The following is a 17,613-nucleotide window of genomic DNA, read 5'->3' as shown; positions in this document are numbered from 1 at the left end:
TTAAAAACTTTCAGTGAATCACATGGTCAGCATGAGAGCACAGTTGTTAGCACTGCTGCTTCACAGTGCCAGGGACCCGGGTTCGATTCCCGGCTTGGGTTACTGTCTGTGTGGAGTTTGCACATTCCCCCCGTGTCTGCGTGAGTTTTCTCCGGGTGCTCCGGTTTCCACCCACATTCTGAAAGACGTGCTGGTTAGATGCATTGACCTGAACAGGTGCCGAACTGTGGCAACTAGGGGAATTTCACAGTAACTTCATTGCAGTGTTAATGTCAGCCTTACTTGTGACTAATAAGTAAACTTTACTTTAAAATGATTGGAATGGAGCAAGGCAGCTCCTATGATTTCTAAAAATGACTGACAGAGTTAAAGTTCAGCTTTTTGGCTATCGGGGAGGAATTTTTCCATCCTGCCCGCCACAGGAATTGTAACGGGGTTGGGGGGGGTTAGGTGGCTAGGGGGAGATTTTCCAGTTTGGGATGAGTGCGGACAGAAAATCCCACCTTCAGTGTTTTGGTTTTATTCTGACGCTCCGCATACATGAAATGTTTAAACTCAGAGGCAAACACAATAACAATGAAACCGGGCCTGATGCTTTATTGAGCAAGGTCCAATACTGCTGGTAACAACACAGCGGTTTCCTGCACTGAATTTAATTGTCAGCACACTTACTGACTTACAGAGCACTATTCTTGCTGAATTTGCTGGACTCCATTCAGAACTGTGTTCTTTTGTTGCTACTCTGTACATTGTATTCCAAATGCCTGCAGTGTTGGTCTCCATATTTGAAAAATATATATAATTGTGTTAAACTCAGTGCAGAAAAGGTTGACATGACTGATTCTTGGAATGAGAGGCTTAGCTTACAAATAAAGGTTAAACAGGGTGGTCCTTTACCTATTGGAGATTGGGAGAATGAGGAATTACCTTGTTGAAACATATTAAATCTTGAGGGGATTTGTTAGGGTAGACACCAGGAGGGTGATTCCATTTGTAGGAGAGACGAGAACTAGGGTACACAGTTTAAGAATAAGAGATCTACTGTTTAGGGCAAAGATGCGATTTTTTTTCTTTCAAAGTGTTATCAGTATGTGGAATTCCCTTCCCCTGAAATTATTGGAGACTGGATAATTGAATTTATTCAAGGTCGAGTTTGACATATTTTTGATAGACAAGGGAGTCAGGGTTACTGTGGGCAAACAGCAAAGTGGAGTTGAGACCATAACTAAATCAGCCATGATCCTGTTGAACCACAAAGCAGGCTCAAAGGGCTGAATGGCCTACTCCTGCTGCTAAGCTCCTGTTTCTTGTGCATTTGAGATTTTTAAATGAGGGAATCTTGTAAATGATTTTTCTGCCATACAAACTTGCATTATTTTGTACTGTTTGTTTATTGTTTATTGTTCATACCTGCAAAGGGCACCTTGTCACAAAGCCCTCAGAATATGTTGGGATCTCAGAAGTGTATCAATTAGTGCATGGTTGACTTTATTAGTATAGAATCATCGAATCCCTATGATTCTAAGTAATAGGAGGCCATACATCCCATCGAGGCTGTACCCACTGTCCAACAGAGCATCCCACCCAGGTGATAGCCCCATAACCTCATATCTTTACCTGACTAATCTCCCTAATCTACACATCTTGGGACACTAAAGGGCAATTTAGCATAGGAAACCCATGCAGACACAGGGAGAATGTGCAAACTCCATACAGATAGTCACCCAAGGCCAGAATTGAACCCAGGTCCCTGATGCTGAGAGACAACAGTGCTAAAATCTAAGGTTATGGGGAAAAAGCAGGATTAGGCTATTGAGTTGGATGATCAGGCATGATCGTAATGAATGGCGGAGCAGGCTCGAAGACCCAAATGGCCTCCTCCTGCTCCTATTTTCTATGTTTCTAACCATTGTGAAACTGTGCTGCCCCAGTACAAAATAAATTTTCCATGTAATGTTGAGAAGCGATACTGCAGCACAATTTGCCAGATAAATGTTGTTAGACGTTTGAGTCCTTGATTTATGAAAATAATGTTTAAATATCAAATGCAGAATTCTAGACTGATCTAGAATTACAGCAAGGTTTCTGAAAGGCTGGTTGACCATGTTTTTATAAATTAGTAGTTTAAACATTGAAATAGGCAACTCCCAAGCGTATAATGGTATAGAAAAATATATTCCCTTCAGAGTTCTGATGAAATAATATGGGATAATGTGAAATGAATATCAAAAGGTAGCATAGTACTTAATCTCAGGTGGTGGCATGAAATTTGTCTGCCCCTCAAACATTTCACTCCACTGATTCTGCACCTAAGATAGGAAACATGATTGCAAAAGGTGATGGAGATTAGGCACAGATTAAAGCAAATAATATGTGGTTAGGCAAGTGGTTATGTAAGTGATCTAGCATCCATGAAATTCAATTTTCGCAATTGCAAGCAACTTGGTTATAAATTCAGTCTTGCCAGTGCTGCTCACAAAGGATTAAGTAAATCAGATTATTATTAAAACAGACAAAAATTGCATAAGTACAAAAATTAGTTGCTGGACTGCAAAAGGGCAGTTAAAAAGATATGCACAGTCACAGCATCAGAGAAAAATATGGTAACGATTGAAAGAAATATAACCCTTCTAATTATGCAAAGATGAATTTATGTTTGAATAAACTAAATAAATTTCTGCAAGTATCGGGTAAGTAGTGATCACGCAAGAATCCACATGGTCCAATACTTCCCTTCCTTCACCTCTCTTGTCTTCACTTTTAGTGATAGACTGACCGCCAATATTCATTGCAAGCCCACTGACTTCCACAGCTACCTCAACTACAGCTCCTCACATCCTGCTTCCTGTAAAGCCTCCATCCCAACTCCCAATTCTCCACCTCCATCATATCTGTTCCAATGATGCCACCTTCAAAAATGGCACTTCTGACATCTTCTGACATGTTGTTCGCCAGATTGATTCTGGGGATGAAAGTGTTGATGTATGAGGAGAGATTAAACAGTTTGGGCTTGTACTTGCTGGAGTTTGATATACTCGCTGGAGTTTAGAAGGCTGAGAGGGGATCTGATCGAGGTATATAAAATACTAAAAGGGATTGATAAACTAAATGTAGACCAAATGTTTCCCTTTGTGGGGCAACCTAGAATAAGTGGTCACAGGTATAGTTTGAGAGGCGGTTGATTTAAAACAGAGATGAGGAGGAAATATTTCTCTCAGAGGGTGGTGAATTTGTAGAATTTGCTGTCCCATAGCACGGTGGAGTCTGAATCATTAAATGGTTTCAAGAAGGAGATAGATATATTTCTGATTTTTTCTAAAAACAGGTTAAAGGGATATGGGGAACAGGTAGGGAGGTGAATTTCTAAAGGTAGGAGGAAATTGCTGGAGCCTTGAGAGAAATCTTTGTATCCTCACTGGCTACAGGGTAGGTCCTAGAGGATTGGAGAATAGCCAATGTTGTTGCTTTGTTTAAGAAAGGTCGCAAGGATAATCCAGATAATTACAGGCCGCTGAGCCTTACGTTAGTGATAGGGAAATTATTGGAGAAGATTCTTCGAGACAGGATTTATTTCCACTTGGAAATAAGTGGATGTATTAGCAAGAGGCAACATGGTTTTGTGAAGGGGAGATTGTGTCTCACTAACTTGATCGAGTTTTTCGAGGAAGTGACGAAGGTGATTGAGGGCTGGACAGTGGATGTTGTCTACATGGACTTCAGTAAGGCCTTAGAAAAGGGCCCTCATGGCAGACTGGTACAGAAGGTGAAGTCACATGGGATCAGAGGTGAGCTGGCAAGATGGATATAGAACTGGCTCGGTCATAGAATACAGAGGGTAGCAATGGAAAGGTGTGTTTCTGAATGGAGGGCTGTGACTAGTGGTGTTCCTCAGGGATCAGTGCTGGGACCTTTGCTGTTTATAATATATATAAATGATATGGAGGAAAATGTAACTGGTTTGATTAGTAAGTTTGCGGACGACAAAGGTTCGTGGATTTGCAGATAGCGATGAGGACCATCAGAGGATACAGCAGGATATAGATCGTTGGAGGCTTGGGCGGAGAGGTGGCAGATGGAGTTTAATCCGGACACGTGAGGTAATGCACATTGGAAGGTCGAATAAAGATAGGAAATATGTAGTAAATGGCAGAACCCTTAAGAGTATTGATAGGCAGAGATCTGGGTGTACAGGTACACAGGTCACTGAAAGTGGCAATGCAGGTGGAAAAGGTAGTCAAGAAGACATAGGGCAATCTTGCTTTCATCGGCTGGGGTTTGAGTTTAAAAATTGGCAAGTCATGTTGCAGCTTTATAGAAGGCCATACTTTGAATATAGTGTTCAATTCTGGTCGCCACGCTACCAGAAGGATGTGGAGGCTTTGGAGAGGGTACAGAAAAGATTTACTAAGATGTTGCCTGGTATGGAGGGCATTAGCGATGAGGCGAAGTTGGAGAAGCTTGGTTTATTCTCACTGGAGAGATGGAGGTTGAGGGGCGAACTGCTGGAAGTCTACAAGATTATGAGGGGCATGGACAGAGTGGATAGTCAGAAGCTTTTTCCCCCAGAGAAAGAGTCAATTATGAGGGGGCATAAGTTTAAGGTGCGAGAGGTAAGGTTTAAAGGAGATGTACGAGGCTAATTTTTTTACACAGAGGGTGGTGAGTGCCTGGAACTCGCTGCCAGGGGAGGTAGTGGAAGCAGATGCAATAGTGACTTTTATGAGCCCTCTGGACAAATACAAGAATAGGATGGGAATAGAGGGAGATGGTCTCTGGAAGCTAGGGGGTTTTAGTTCAGTCGGGCAGCATGGTCGGTGCAGTCTTGGAGGGCTGAAGGGCCTGTTCCTGTGCTGTAATTTGCTTTGTTCTTTGTGTATTTGAGACCTGGAAGAGATCAGCCATGATCTGATTGAATAGCGGAACAAGCTCGAAGAGCGAACTGCCTACTTCTGCACCTAATTCCTAAGTTCCTATCTGCCGCTTTCTATAATCAAGCCCCCCTCCCCCCCGTAGTTGACAGGGCATTCAACCGGGTTCCCTCCATTTCCCACACCTCAGCACACACACACACACACACACACACCCCCCCGGACTATGATCAGGTCCTCCTTGTCCTTTCTTTCTGTCCACCTGCCTCTGCATTCAAAGGATCACCTCTGCCATTTCCACCAACTCCAGCATGATGCTACCATGAAACACACCTCTCTGTCTGCCGGCCAGCCTAATGCTGTGACCACTCCTTCTGTGACTCCTCCATCCCCGACTCCTTGTCCTTTCCTATGGCACTTTCCCTTTCAATCGCAGAAGATACAACACCTGCCCCTTTACCTCCTCCCTTGTTACCATTCAAGACCCAAATACTCCATTCAGGTGAAGCAACATCTTGCACTTTCTTCAACTTGGCCCAGTGTATTCACCTCCAATGCAGTTTCCTCTACATTAGCAAGCTAAATGCAGACTCCGTGACTGCTTTGCGGAACAATTTCGCTCAGCCTGAAGCATGACCCCAACTTTCCTGTTACTTGCCATTTCAACTCCGCATCTTGACCTCATACCGACATGTTGATCGTTGGTCTGCTGCAGTGCTCCAGTGATGCCCAACATGAACTGATAGAGTAGGACCTCATCTTTCAAATCGGCATGTCACAGCCTGCAGGAGTAAACATTGAGTACAACAACTTAAGACTGTGACCTTTCTCCTCTAACTTGACCTTATTTTTACATCCAAAACATTTTTTGTACCAATGTCAATGTGTCCCCCCCCCCCCCCCCCCCCCCGAACCACTTCCCCTTCCTCTACTGGGCCATCTGTCACTTCTTTAGTTTCACTCACTCAGGTGGCGAAGTTGGGTAGAGTAATTGTAGATTGATGTTTGTAAAATGCTAAGAGCAGAAAGCATTGCATGGTCCCTTTAAAAGCTGGTGTTTTTTCTGTGCTTAGAAAGTTTAAAAATGCAGGTGCATATGGGGTCCCAGACTGAAACATTTATATCGAAGGCCAAGCAGCAGTTTTACCAAGACAACAAACAGGCTTTTGAATTTAGCCAATCAAATTTGAATCAGGTACTTAGATACCAGGAACCTAGTAAATTAAAATTTGATAGTGTTGACAACCTAGGACCAATTATATTGTGGGAAATATTGGTATGTCGTCACAGGTAAAGAAGAAGGGAGGCAGTGGCACAGAGGCAGAGAGAAATTGCCGCCTGCCAGAGTAACAGCTTAGTTCGGCTCTGAGAGAGAAAGAGAACTGATGGCTCTCTCATGACCTAGTTTATGTCTTGGTGTAAAGCCTCATAGAACACAGAACAGTACAGCACAGAACAGGCCCTTCGGCCCACGATGTTGTGCCGAGCTTTATCCGAAACCAAGATCAAGCTATCCCACTGCCTATCATCCTGGTGTGCTCCATGTGCCTATCCAATAACCGCTTAAATGTTCCTAAAGTGTCTGACTCCACTATCACTGCAGGCAGTCCATTCCACACCCCAACCACTCTCTGCATAAAGAACCTACCTCTGATATCCTTCCTATATCTCCCACCATGAACCCTATAGTTATGCCCCCTTGTAATAGCTCCATCCACCCGAGGAAATAGTCTTTGAACGTTCACTCTATCTATCCCCTTCATCATTTTATAAAGCTCTATTAAGTCTCCCCTCAGCCTCCTCCACTCCAGAGAGTACAGCCCTAGCTCCCTCAACCTTTCCTCATAAGACCTACCCTCCAAACCAGGCAGCATCCTGGTAAATCTCCTCTGCACTCTTTCCAGCGCTTCCACATCCTTCTTATAGTGAGGTGACCAGAACTGCACACAATATTCCAAATGTGGTCTCACCAAGGTCCTGTACAGTTGCAGCATAACCCCACGGCTCTTAAACTCCAACCCCCTATTAATAAAAGCTAACACACTATGGGCCTTCTTCACAGCTCTATCCACTTGAGTGGCAACCCTTTAGAGATCTGTGGATATGGACCCCAAGATCTCTCTGTTCCTCCACAGTCTTCAGAACCCTACCTTTGACCCTGTAATCCACATTTAAATTTGTCCTACCAAAATGAATCACCTCACATTTATCAGGGTTAAACTCCATTTGCCATTTTTCAGCCCAGCTTTGCATCCTATCTATGTCTCTTTGCAGCCTACAACAGCCCTCCACCTCATCCAATCTTGGTGTCATCAGCAAATTTACTGATCCGCCCTTCAGCCCCCTCCTCTAAGTCATTAATAAAAATCACAAAGAGCAGAGGACCAAGCACTGATCCCTGTGGCACTCCGCCAGCAACCTGCCTCCAATCCGAAAATTTTCCATCCACCACCACCCTCTGTCTTCGATCAGACAGCCAGTTACATAGAACATAGAAAGCCACAGCACAAACAGGCCCTTCGGCCCACAAGTTGCGCCGATCACATCCCCACCTCTAGGCCTATCTATAGCCCTCAATCCCATTAAATCCCATGTACTCATCCAGAAGTCTCTTAAAAGACCCCAACGAGTTTGCCTCCACCACCACCGACGTCAGCCGATTCCACTCACCCACCACCCTCTGAGTGAAAAACTTACCCCTGACATCTCCTCTGTACCTACCCCCCAGCACCTTAAACCTGTGTCCTCTCGTAGCAACCATTTCAGCCCTTGGAAATAGCCTCTGAGAGTCTACCCTATCCAGACCTCTCAACATCTTGTAAACCTCTATCAGGTCACCTCTCATCCTTCGTCTCTCCAGGGAGAAGAGACCAAGCTCCCTCAACCTATCCTCATAAGGCATGCCCCCCAATCCAGGCAACATCCTTGTAAATCTCCTCTTTCAATGGCTTCAACATCTTTCCTGTAATGAGGTGACCAGAACTGCGCGCAGTACTCCAAGTGGGGTCTAACCAGGGTCCTATAAAGCTGCAGCATTATCTCCCGACTCCTAAACTCAATCCCTCGATTAATGAAGGCTAGTACTCCGTACGCCTTCTTGACCGCATCCTCCACCTGCGAGGCCGATTTAAGAGTCCTATGGACCTATTACCTATCCAATCGGCCAACTTTCCCTCTATCCCACACCTCCTCACTTTCACCATAAGCCGACCATGGGGGACCTTATCAAACGCCTTACTAAAATCCATGTATATGACATCAACTGCCCTACCTTCATCAACACACTTAGTTACCTCCTCAAAAAATTCTATCAAATTTGTGAGGCACGACTTGCCCTTCACGAATCCGTGCTGACTATCCCGGATTAATCCGCATCTTTCTAAATGGTCATAAATCCCATCCCTAAGGACCTTTTCCATCAATTTACCAACCACCGAAGTAAGACTGACCGGTCTATAATTACTAGGGTCATTTCTATTCCCTTTCTTAAACAGAGGAACAACATTCGCCATTCTCCAGTGCTCTGGCACCGTCCCCGTGGACAGCGAGGACCCAAAGATCAAAGCCAAAGGCTCTGCAATCTCATCCCTTGCCTCCCAAAGAATTCTAGGATACATTTCATCAGGCCCAGGGGACTTATCGACCTTCAGTTTATTAAAAACTGCCAGGACATCCTCCCTCCGAACATCTATTTTCTCCAGCCTATTAGCCTGTAACCCCTTCTCCTCCTCAAAAACATGGCCCCTCTCCTTGGTGAACACTGAAGAAAAGTATTCATTCATCACCTCGCCTATCTCTACTGACTCCATACACAAGTTCCCACTACTGTCCTTGACCGGCCCTAACCTCACCCTGGTCATTCTTTTATTCCTCACATAAGAGTAAAAAGGGTTTTCCTTGATCCGACCCGCCAAGGACTTCTCGTGTCCCCTCCTAGCTCTCCTAAGCCCCTTTTTCAGCTCATTCCTTGCTAACTTGTAACCCTCAATCGAGCCATCTGAACCTTGTTTCCTCATCCCTACATAAGCTTCCCTCTTCCTTTTCACAAGACATTCCACCTCTTTCGTGAACCATGGTTCCCTCACTCGGCCATTTCTTCCCTGCCTGACAGGGACATACCTATCAAGGACACCCAGTATTTGTTCCTTGAAAAAGTTCCACTTTTCATTAGTTCCTTTCCCTGACAGTTTCTGTTCCCAACTTATGCCCCCTAATTCTTGCCTAATCGCATCATAATTACCTCTCCCCCAATTGTAAACCTTGCCCTGCCGTACGGACCTATCCCGCTCCATTGCAATAACAAAAGACACCGAATTGTGGTCACTATCTCCAAAGTGCTCTCCCGCAACCAAATCTAACACTTGGCCCGGTTCATTTCCCAGTACCAAATCCAATGTGGCCTCACCTCTTGTTGGCCTATCCACATATTGTGTCAGGAAACCCTCCTGCACACACTGCACAAAAACTGCCCCATCCGAACTATTTGACCTACAAAGGTTCCAAGCAATATTTGGAAAGTTAAAGTCCCCCATGACAACTAGCCTGTGACCCCCACACATATCCATAATCTGCTTAGCAATTTCTTCCTCCACATCTCTATTACTATTTGGGGGCCTATAGTAAACTCCTAACAACGTGACCGCTCCTTTCCTATTTCTAACCTCAGCCCATATTACCTCAGTGTGCAGATCCCCCTCAAAGTGCCTTTCCGCAGCTGTTAAACTATCCTTGATTAACAATGCCACTCCTCCACCTCTTTTACCAGCTTCCCTACACTTACTGAAATATCTATACCCCGGAACGTCCAACAACCATTCCTGTCCTTGTTCTACCCACGTCTCCGTAATGGCCACAACATCGTAGTCCCAAGTACCAATCCACGCCCCAAGTTCATCTACCTTGTTCCGTATGCTCCTTGCATTGAAGTAGACACACTTAACCCACCTTCCTGTCTACCGGTACCCACCCTTGACCCTGATACCTTCCCCAATACCTCACCACCCTCAACACAGACTTCTGGGCTACAACTCCTTTTCCCACTCCCCAGACAAATTAGTTTAAACCCCCCTGAAGAGCCGTATCAAATTTCCCTCCCAGGATATTGGTGTCCCTCTGGTTCAGGTGCACCCCGTCCTGTTTGTACAGGTCCCACCTTCCCCAGAATGTGTTCCAATTATCCACGTATCTGAAACCCTCCCTCCTACACCATCCCTGCAACCACATGTTTAACTGCACTCTCTCCCTGTTCCTCCAGCTCGCTATCACGTGGCACTGGCAATGTACCAGAGATGACCACATGTTTTGTCTTGGCTCTCAGCTTCCAGCCCAGCTCCCGAAATTCCTGTTTTAAATCCCCGTCCCTTCTCTTACCTATGTCGTTGGTACCAATGTGTACCATGACTTGTGACTGTTTCCCCTCCCCCTTAAGAATCCGGAAAACACGGTCTGAGACGTCACGGACCTTGGCATCCGGTAGGCAACATACCATCCGTGAGTCTCTTTTGCTGCCACAGAACCTCCTATCTATCCCTCTAACTAACGAGTCCCCAATAACTATTGCCCTCCCGCTCTGCCCCTTACCCTCCCGAGCCACAGAGACGGACACAGTGCTGGAGATCCTCTCACTGCGGCTCACCACTGGTATGTCATCCCCCTCAACTGTATCCAAAGCGGAATACTTGTTGCTAAGGGGAACGACCACAGGGGATCCCTGCACGGACTGCTTCCTCCCAGCCCCTCTCACCGTCACCCACCTGTTTTCATTCCTCGGAGTAACTGTATCCCTAAAGCTTCTGTCTATGGCCACCTCTGCGTCCCTAATGATCCTAAGTTCAACCAACTCCAGCTCCAGTTCCCTAACGCGGTTTTGGAGGAGCTGCAGATGGGTGCACTTTCCACAGATGTAATCAGCAGGGACACTGACGTCGTCCCTCACCTCAAACATAGTGCAAGAGGAACATAGCACTGCCTGCACACCCATCCCCTCTAGATACCTTGCCAGTACCAGGTAGAAAGTGCAAAAATGAATTAAACTCACCCCTGCTCGCCCTGTCCCTCGAAGCCCTGTGAGCCAAAGCTCTTATAGCTCACACTCTGCTTCTCACACACTCCACAGCCCGCTCCCGACGCTGCCCGCTGTATACTGCAGCCTCCCTTTTATACTCATCTCGATAGAAAAAGTATCAAAGAAGAAATGAGTTCCATGGAGTAGAATGAACAGAAAAGGTCCAGAATATTCTGGAAGACGCCAAACCTGGTGGTAATTTAGAGTGTGATAAGTTGGAATTGTATTTATCTAAACGGCATTCCATTAGAATCGTGTTTCATTCGGTTTGTTAATAGTTTAGTTAACTTGTTCACTGTTGGTTATATAAATAAATTGACTTTAGAGAGTGTGTCAGGTAATTATTTTGATTTAACCGCTACAAGTGGCTGAAGAGCAGCTTGTCCCAGTTCCCACACACTTTTAACAGATTATGAGGTGAGGTACTCTTTGAGTGGTTAGGTGTTAGTTCTCAGAGGGAGGATCCACCTCTGCTTCATAACACTCAGCGCCGACTTTTGTTCTCCGATTAACATTCTGACATTTTAGCTTTCTGCCATTGTGAGCAGCTTCACACTGCCATTAGCACTTCCTCTGTCTTGTGCCCTACACATCTTTGTTGCAATCCCTCCCTGCTTCCACCTATCACTGACCTATTCTGCTGTCGCTGCTGCACCCCCTCTTACAGTGTATATATTCTGTCACATTTCTGCCTCTCTTTAGATCTGAAGAATAGTCATATGGACTCGAGATCTTAACTCTCTCTCTCTCTCTCTCTCTCCACGCATGCTGCCCAGACCCACTGAGCTTTTTCAGCATTTTCTATCTATTTCAAATTTCCAGCCTCTGGAGTGTTTTGTTTATTTAAAAACCCTTTATGTTCTGTTTACCAAGTTGTTACCAACTTGCTTTAGGTCAACATCTGTCTGCAGTGTTGATAAGTTAATCAACATATCAAAAGCATAAGTTTCATTAACACAGCCAAATTGTCCCTGCTTCAAGCAACTTAGTTTCGCGTTGTTTATTTTTGAATATATGAAAATATTCCAATCTTTTTGGATTTCCCTAATATTCCCCTGTCATTACTGTTTTCCTGACACACACCCTATTGTGTTTTATATTCATAGCTGTGGCAATTTATTAATGTGGAGATGCCGGCGTTGGACTGGGGTAAACACAGTAAGAAGTCTAACAACATCAGGTTAAAGTCCAACAGGTTTATTTGGCAGCAAAAGCAAAAGTGGCTTTTGCTGCCAAATAAACCTGCTGGACTTTAACCTGGTGGTCTTAGACTTCTTACTGCAATTTATTAATCCAGAGCATAAATATACAGAAACAAATACTGCAGATGATGGAAATCTAAACTAAGCAGGAAATACTCAACAGGTCAGGCAGCGACTGGAGAGAAAAATAGTTGTTGGGTGGGATCTTGAGCCTATGCTCGTCGTCCGTGGGAATGCCAATGGGGCATCAAGATCCAACGAGACCTGGCCCCTCAGCAGCAACGTCATCGTGGGCGTGAATCTGATGTAAATATAGTTAATGTATTCATCCCCCCCGGTCATATATTGAACCCTCACTGTATTTACAACAGGTTCTCCCAAACGTGAACCTGTCAGGGGAATCTTCCTGGGAGCACAGGACATGGTCTGGCACTGCCCCGGCACAGGTTGAACCTCAGTGGAAGATTCATGAGGGAGGGGATTCATTTACATCCGGCGGTGGGTGGGAACGGATATTGGAGCAGGGGATTCTGGCCTTGGCTGCTGCTGGGTGGGTTGGAATGGGGGAAAGGGTCCAATGATGTTCAGGGTAAGTTGGGGGTGCCGGCAGTGACTGCTGGAGGGGGTGGTGGGGAGGAAGGGGTCCGATCTTTGGGGGAAGGGAGAGGGCTGTTGGCACTGACTGCTGGAGGAGGGGAACAAGGGTCTGATGTTCGGAGGGGTCTGATGTTCGGGGAGGGCGGGTTGTTGACACTCCTTGCTGGAGGGTGGAAAATACAGGCTCCGATCGGGGGAGGTGGGGGGCGGGGAAGGCAGGCGAAGAGCGAGGAGAGATACTGACTCCAATCAGTTTGGGGGGAGAAATGCCGGCTCTGATCAGGGGTCCCGAGACCTTCGTGGTGGGGTGGAGGGGAGGTTAATTTTTGCTTTGATCGGGGTGCCCTTTAAATATGGCACCCCGATCTCAATTGTGCCGGGCTTTGCCGTTGTGTTGTGCCCCGCCACTTTACATGACAGCATGAAACACGCCCAGCTGTTTCTTTGTGACAATGTGGTATAATCTGAAGTGAAAAGCAGCCTCTTTTTCTGGAGAGATGCACACTATTTCTCTTTCTGCCATTTTTTGGTAAGATTCCCTGCAATGTTTCAGGTCAAAGACTTTCATCAGAGCTTCAGTTGACCAGTTCTAATGCAAGGTCATTAACCTGCAGTGTTAACTGTTTGTCTCTCCACAAATGTTGCCTGAGCTGCTAATTATTTTTCAATATTTTCTACTTCTAATTTGTAAATATTAAGAATTTTTCACAACTGAACATAAAGGGTTAGAAATTGGTATCACATCAGGAATTACAGCCTTGAATTAATTTACTTAATATTAGTAGGCCATTGTATCTGCACCCAGCACTTTTGCAGACTTTATTTAGTGCGGAGGGGAGAGTCACTGGTTTCAATTGGTGATAAGCGCTCGAAAACTTAAATATTGGATTGATAGCTTTTTAAAATTATTATCTGTGTCCTGCATATAATAATAAATGACAACTGTCTTTACAGGTTCTATTTTATTTGTCACCAGTAAATCGTCTGGTTGGAACCCTGATGACTGTTCTATCACTTTTTCCAGGTAGGCACAGACATGTTTGTATCACTGACAAGTTTATTTTTTTCACTCAAAATATTCCAAAGCACTTTACAGCCAATGAAATGCGTTTGAAATGAGGCCACTGTTTGCTGCAACTTACAAAAACATGGCAACTAGTTTGCACGCAGCAATTTGGCACAAATAGTAGTGAGATGTATAAAGCAATGTTAGTTCAGGAACCAGGAGAACTTCTCTGTTGCTCCTCAAATAGTGCCGTGACATTTTGTATATCCAACTGAGAGGGCAGATTGAACCTTGGTTTAACATCTCCTCTCAAAGATGGCACTTCTGACATTGTAGCATTTCTTCAGTACTGCATTTAAGTGTCAGTCCTGGTGGCACAGTTAGCACTGCTGCTTCACAGTGCCAGGGACCTGGATTTGATTCCAGCCTCGGGTAACTATGTGAAATTTGCATTCTCCCCGCATCTGTGTGGGTTTCCTCCAGGTGCTCTGGTTTCCTCCCAAAATCCAAAGATATGCAGGTTAGGTGGATTGACCATGCCAAATTGCCCCTTGGTGTCCAGGGATGAGCAGGTTAGCTAATTGTGTACTAATGTCTCTGGAATGGAGTTTACAATTTTCTGACTCCATGAAAGGAGTGTTGCTTTTTTATGTGGCAGCTGAATAAATAAGCTTGAATGAATCACCATAACAAATAATTAGCTGACTTGTAGTGTAGTTCTTGTGGAGTCAGAGATATACAGCACAGAAAAAGACCATTCGGCCCACCACATCTGCACTGGTTAAAGACAAACTACCTAACTGTTCTAATCCCATTATCCAGTACTTGGCTTGTAGCCGTGTAGACCTTAGCATCGCAAGTGCACATCTAAATACTTCTTAAAATGTTATGAGGGTCTCTGTCGCCACGACCCTCAGGTCGTGAGTTCCAGACTCTCTCCACCTTTTGGCTGAAAATGTTTTTCCTCACATCCCCTTTAAACCTCCTGCCCCTTAGCTTAAATGTATGCGCCCTTGTCTTTGATCCCTCCACCAAGGGGAAAAGTTTCTTCCTGTCTGCTTTATCTATGCCCCTCATAATTTTGTGCATCTCAATCATGTTCCCCCTCAGTCTTCCCTGTTCCAAGGAAAACAATCCCAGTCTTTCCAATCTCTCTTCATAACTAAAACTCTCCAACTCAGGCAACATCCTGGTAAATCTCTGCACCCTTTGCAATGCTATCACATCCCTCATGAAATGTGAATTCCACATTCCATGTACAAAAGCTTTTCCAGGTTCTCTCTGATTTGGATCCATTTGGAGCTTCTGATTTTGATTTATTTTTTACTAACATTTTCTTTAAAGGAGCTGAGCTGTTTTGCAACAAGCCCTGTTGAAAAAATTCCTTCAACATGGGGAAGTTGGACTGTGTTTAACTAATAATCTATAACTTATTTTTATGATTGCTGTAGGAATGGTAGAACATGGTTTAGCAGATTCATCACAATACAAACCACGAAAGAGCACTTCTGAGGAAGTTGCTTTCCAGGAACATGGTTTGAATACTGAAGAATATGTTTCCATTTCTGTGTCAGAAATTTCAAACCCTACTTCAGAATTAAATGTAAAGACAAAATATCCAGGAGGAGATCATCAATTGAAGATTACGGCAAAGATGGTAACCTTTTCAGATGTACAAAGACCTGAACAGGCGGATAGTAAACTTCAGCCACTACGACCTCCACATTGCACTTCACCTAACTCATCAGAGAGTGATTGGGAAACTTTGGATCCAAGCATCCTTGATGCTGATAATGGGATAAAAGAAGATGCGTTGAATGAAAAGGATAATTCTGATCAAAAAGAAGTGTTTACATCAGATTCCTTGATTTCCCAATCTTTACCAATCACGGTGCAACCACAGGCTAACACAGGCCAGACAGTGATAGTTCCAGGATTAATTTCTGGTCTAGAGGAAGACCAATATGGAATGCCCTTAGCTATTTTCACTAAGGTAACTTCTATAAATATTGCATTTTGACTTTGATTTGAATTCTGGTAGATATTTTGTATATTGTCATCTTTATATGAAACAAAAGTGTATTTAAAGGCTTAAACATCAAAATGGTCTTTAAGGAAGGTTGTTATTGTGAGTCTTGAATCCAAAAGTGCAATTTAATTGACCTAGAAATCAAAAGTTATCTAGTACTATCTATAAAATGGTTTGTGTGTTCGAAGTAAATGGAGCCATCTAGCAGTTTTGTGCCAAAATACTGTAAAATTACAGCCAACTTGTTCCTCCCAAATTGTACTTTCTTTATCCAATTTTAAGAATGACAATATTTTGGGTAGAATTTTCCAAAAAAATTGGCAATGTGTCAGGTTCTGACTGAAAACCGTTTCTTGCCAGAAACAGCATCGGGGCTTCAGATCTCCACCCACCCAAACTGTATACAGTACTCCAGATATGGTCTGACCAAGGCCCTATACAACTGGAGCAAAACCTTGCCTACTTTTATAAGGCAACATTCCATTTGCCTTCCTAATCACTTTCTATACCTGCATACTAACTTCTTCTGAGTCACATCCCAAGACATCCAGATCCCTCTGTGCTGCAATCTCTCACAATTTAAATAATTTGCTGCTTTCCTATTCTCCCTGCCAAAGTTCATATTTTCTCGCATTATAGTCCATCTGCCAATTTTTTTCCCACTCATTTAACCTATTTAATTCCCTTTGTAGACCCTTTATGTCCCCATGACAGTTTATCTACCTACCTATCTTTCTGTCATCAGCAATTTTAACAACTGTTAGGTTCCTTCATCAAAGTCATTGATGTAGATTATAAATAGTTGAAGCACAGCACTGATTCCTGTGGCACACCACTAGTTACAGCTTGCCAACCCAAACATAACCTGTTAGCTGACCAATGCTAATTTTACACACCATAAGCTCTTAGTGTAACTTTGATGTGGCACCTTTTCAAATGCCTTTCAGAAATACATGCACACCATAGCTATAGGTTCCCTTGCATCCAGGTTGCTTGTTACTTCCTCAAAAACATGATTTCAGTTTCACAAAACCATATTGACTCTTATTTCATTAAGATTTTCTAAGTGCCCAGCTACACCCTTCTTAATGCATTCTACAATTTTCCTTATGACAGATGTTAGGCTAACTGGTCTGTATTTTCCTAGTTTCCGTCTGGTTTCTTGAATAGAGAAGTTGCATTCACTATTTTCCAATCTGATGAGACCGTTTCAGAATCTCGGAAGCCTCCTAACCTGCAAATCTTGGGACACTAAAGGACAATTTAGCATGACCAATTCACTTAACCTGCACATCTTTAGACTGTGGGAGGTATCCCAAGCACCTGGAAGAAACTCCACACAGTCACACAAGGCTGGAATGGAACCCAGGTCCCTTGTGTTGTGCAGTAGTAGTGCTAACCACTTTGCCCCACCATGCCATTCCCTTATTCCTCAAAATCCAGCGATTACAACCCTAACCGACTCAAACTCTACTTGTATGTCAGTCCTGCCATCCCAAGAATCAGACTAGTAAACCTTTTGTTTTACTTTAAAAAAAATCTTAAATCCATTCTTCTCTCCTTTAAACTATAGTCCTTTTATATGTTCTCTATTACCTTTATTGGTCTACATCTAAAAATTAATTTGTGAAGAATAATATTATGACTAATTCAAAATATTTTTTTCTGACAGGGTTATCTTTGTTTGCCGTACATGGCTTTGCAGCAGCATCATCTTCTCTCTGATGTCACTGTGCGCGGGTTTGTTGCTGGGGCAACAAATATCCTTTTTCGCCAACAGAAGCACTTGAGTGATGCAGTTATTGATGTAAGTGCAGAACTCTGGAATGTCATTTGGTTTATGGATT

General features: G+C 44.0%; 1 protein-coding gene across 1 annotated transcript in view; it reads left to right on the top strand.

Annotated features, from left to right (window-relative positions):
- Positions 1-17,613, top strand: part of avl9 (AVL9 homolog (S. cerevisiase)) — a 208,910-nt gene that overhangs the window by 119,874 nt on the left and 71,423 nt on the right. Inside the window, exons 9-11 of the mRNA XM_078216972.1 lie at positions 13,686-13,755; positions 15,189-15,730; positions 17,439-17,573. Coding sequence (XP_078073098.1) covers positions 13,686-13,755; positions 15,189-15,730; positions 17,439-17,573 — 747 coding nt within the window. The remainder of the gene's footprint in view (positions 1-13,685; positions 13,756-15,188; positions 15,731-17,438; positions 17,574-17,613) is intronic.

This window comes from Mustelus asterias, chromosome 7 (genome assembly GCF_964213995.1).
Source record: "Mustelus asterias chromosome 7, sMusAst1.hap1.1, whole genome shotgun sequence".
NCBI classification, from domain to species: Eukaryota; Metazoa; Chordata; class Chondrichthyes; order Carcharhiniformes; family Triakidae; genus Mustelus; species Mustelus asterias.
This window is presented reverse-complemented; position numbering and strand designations above follow the sequence as displayed.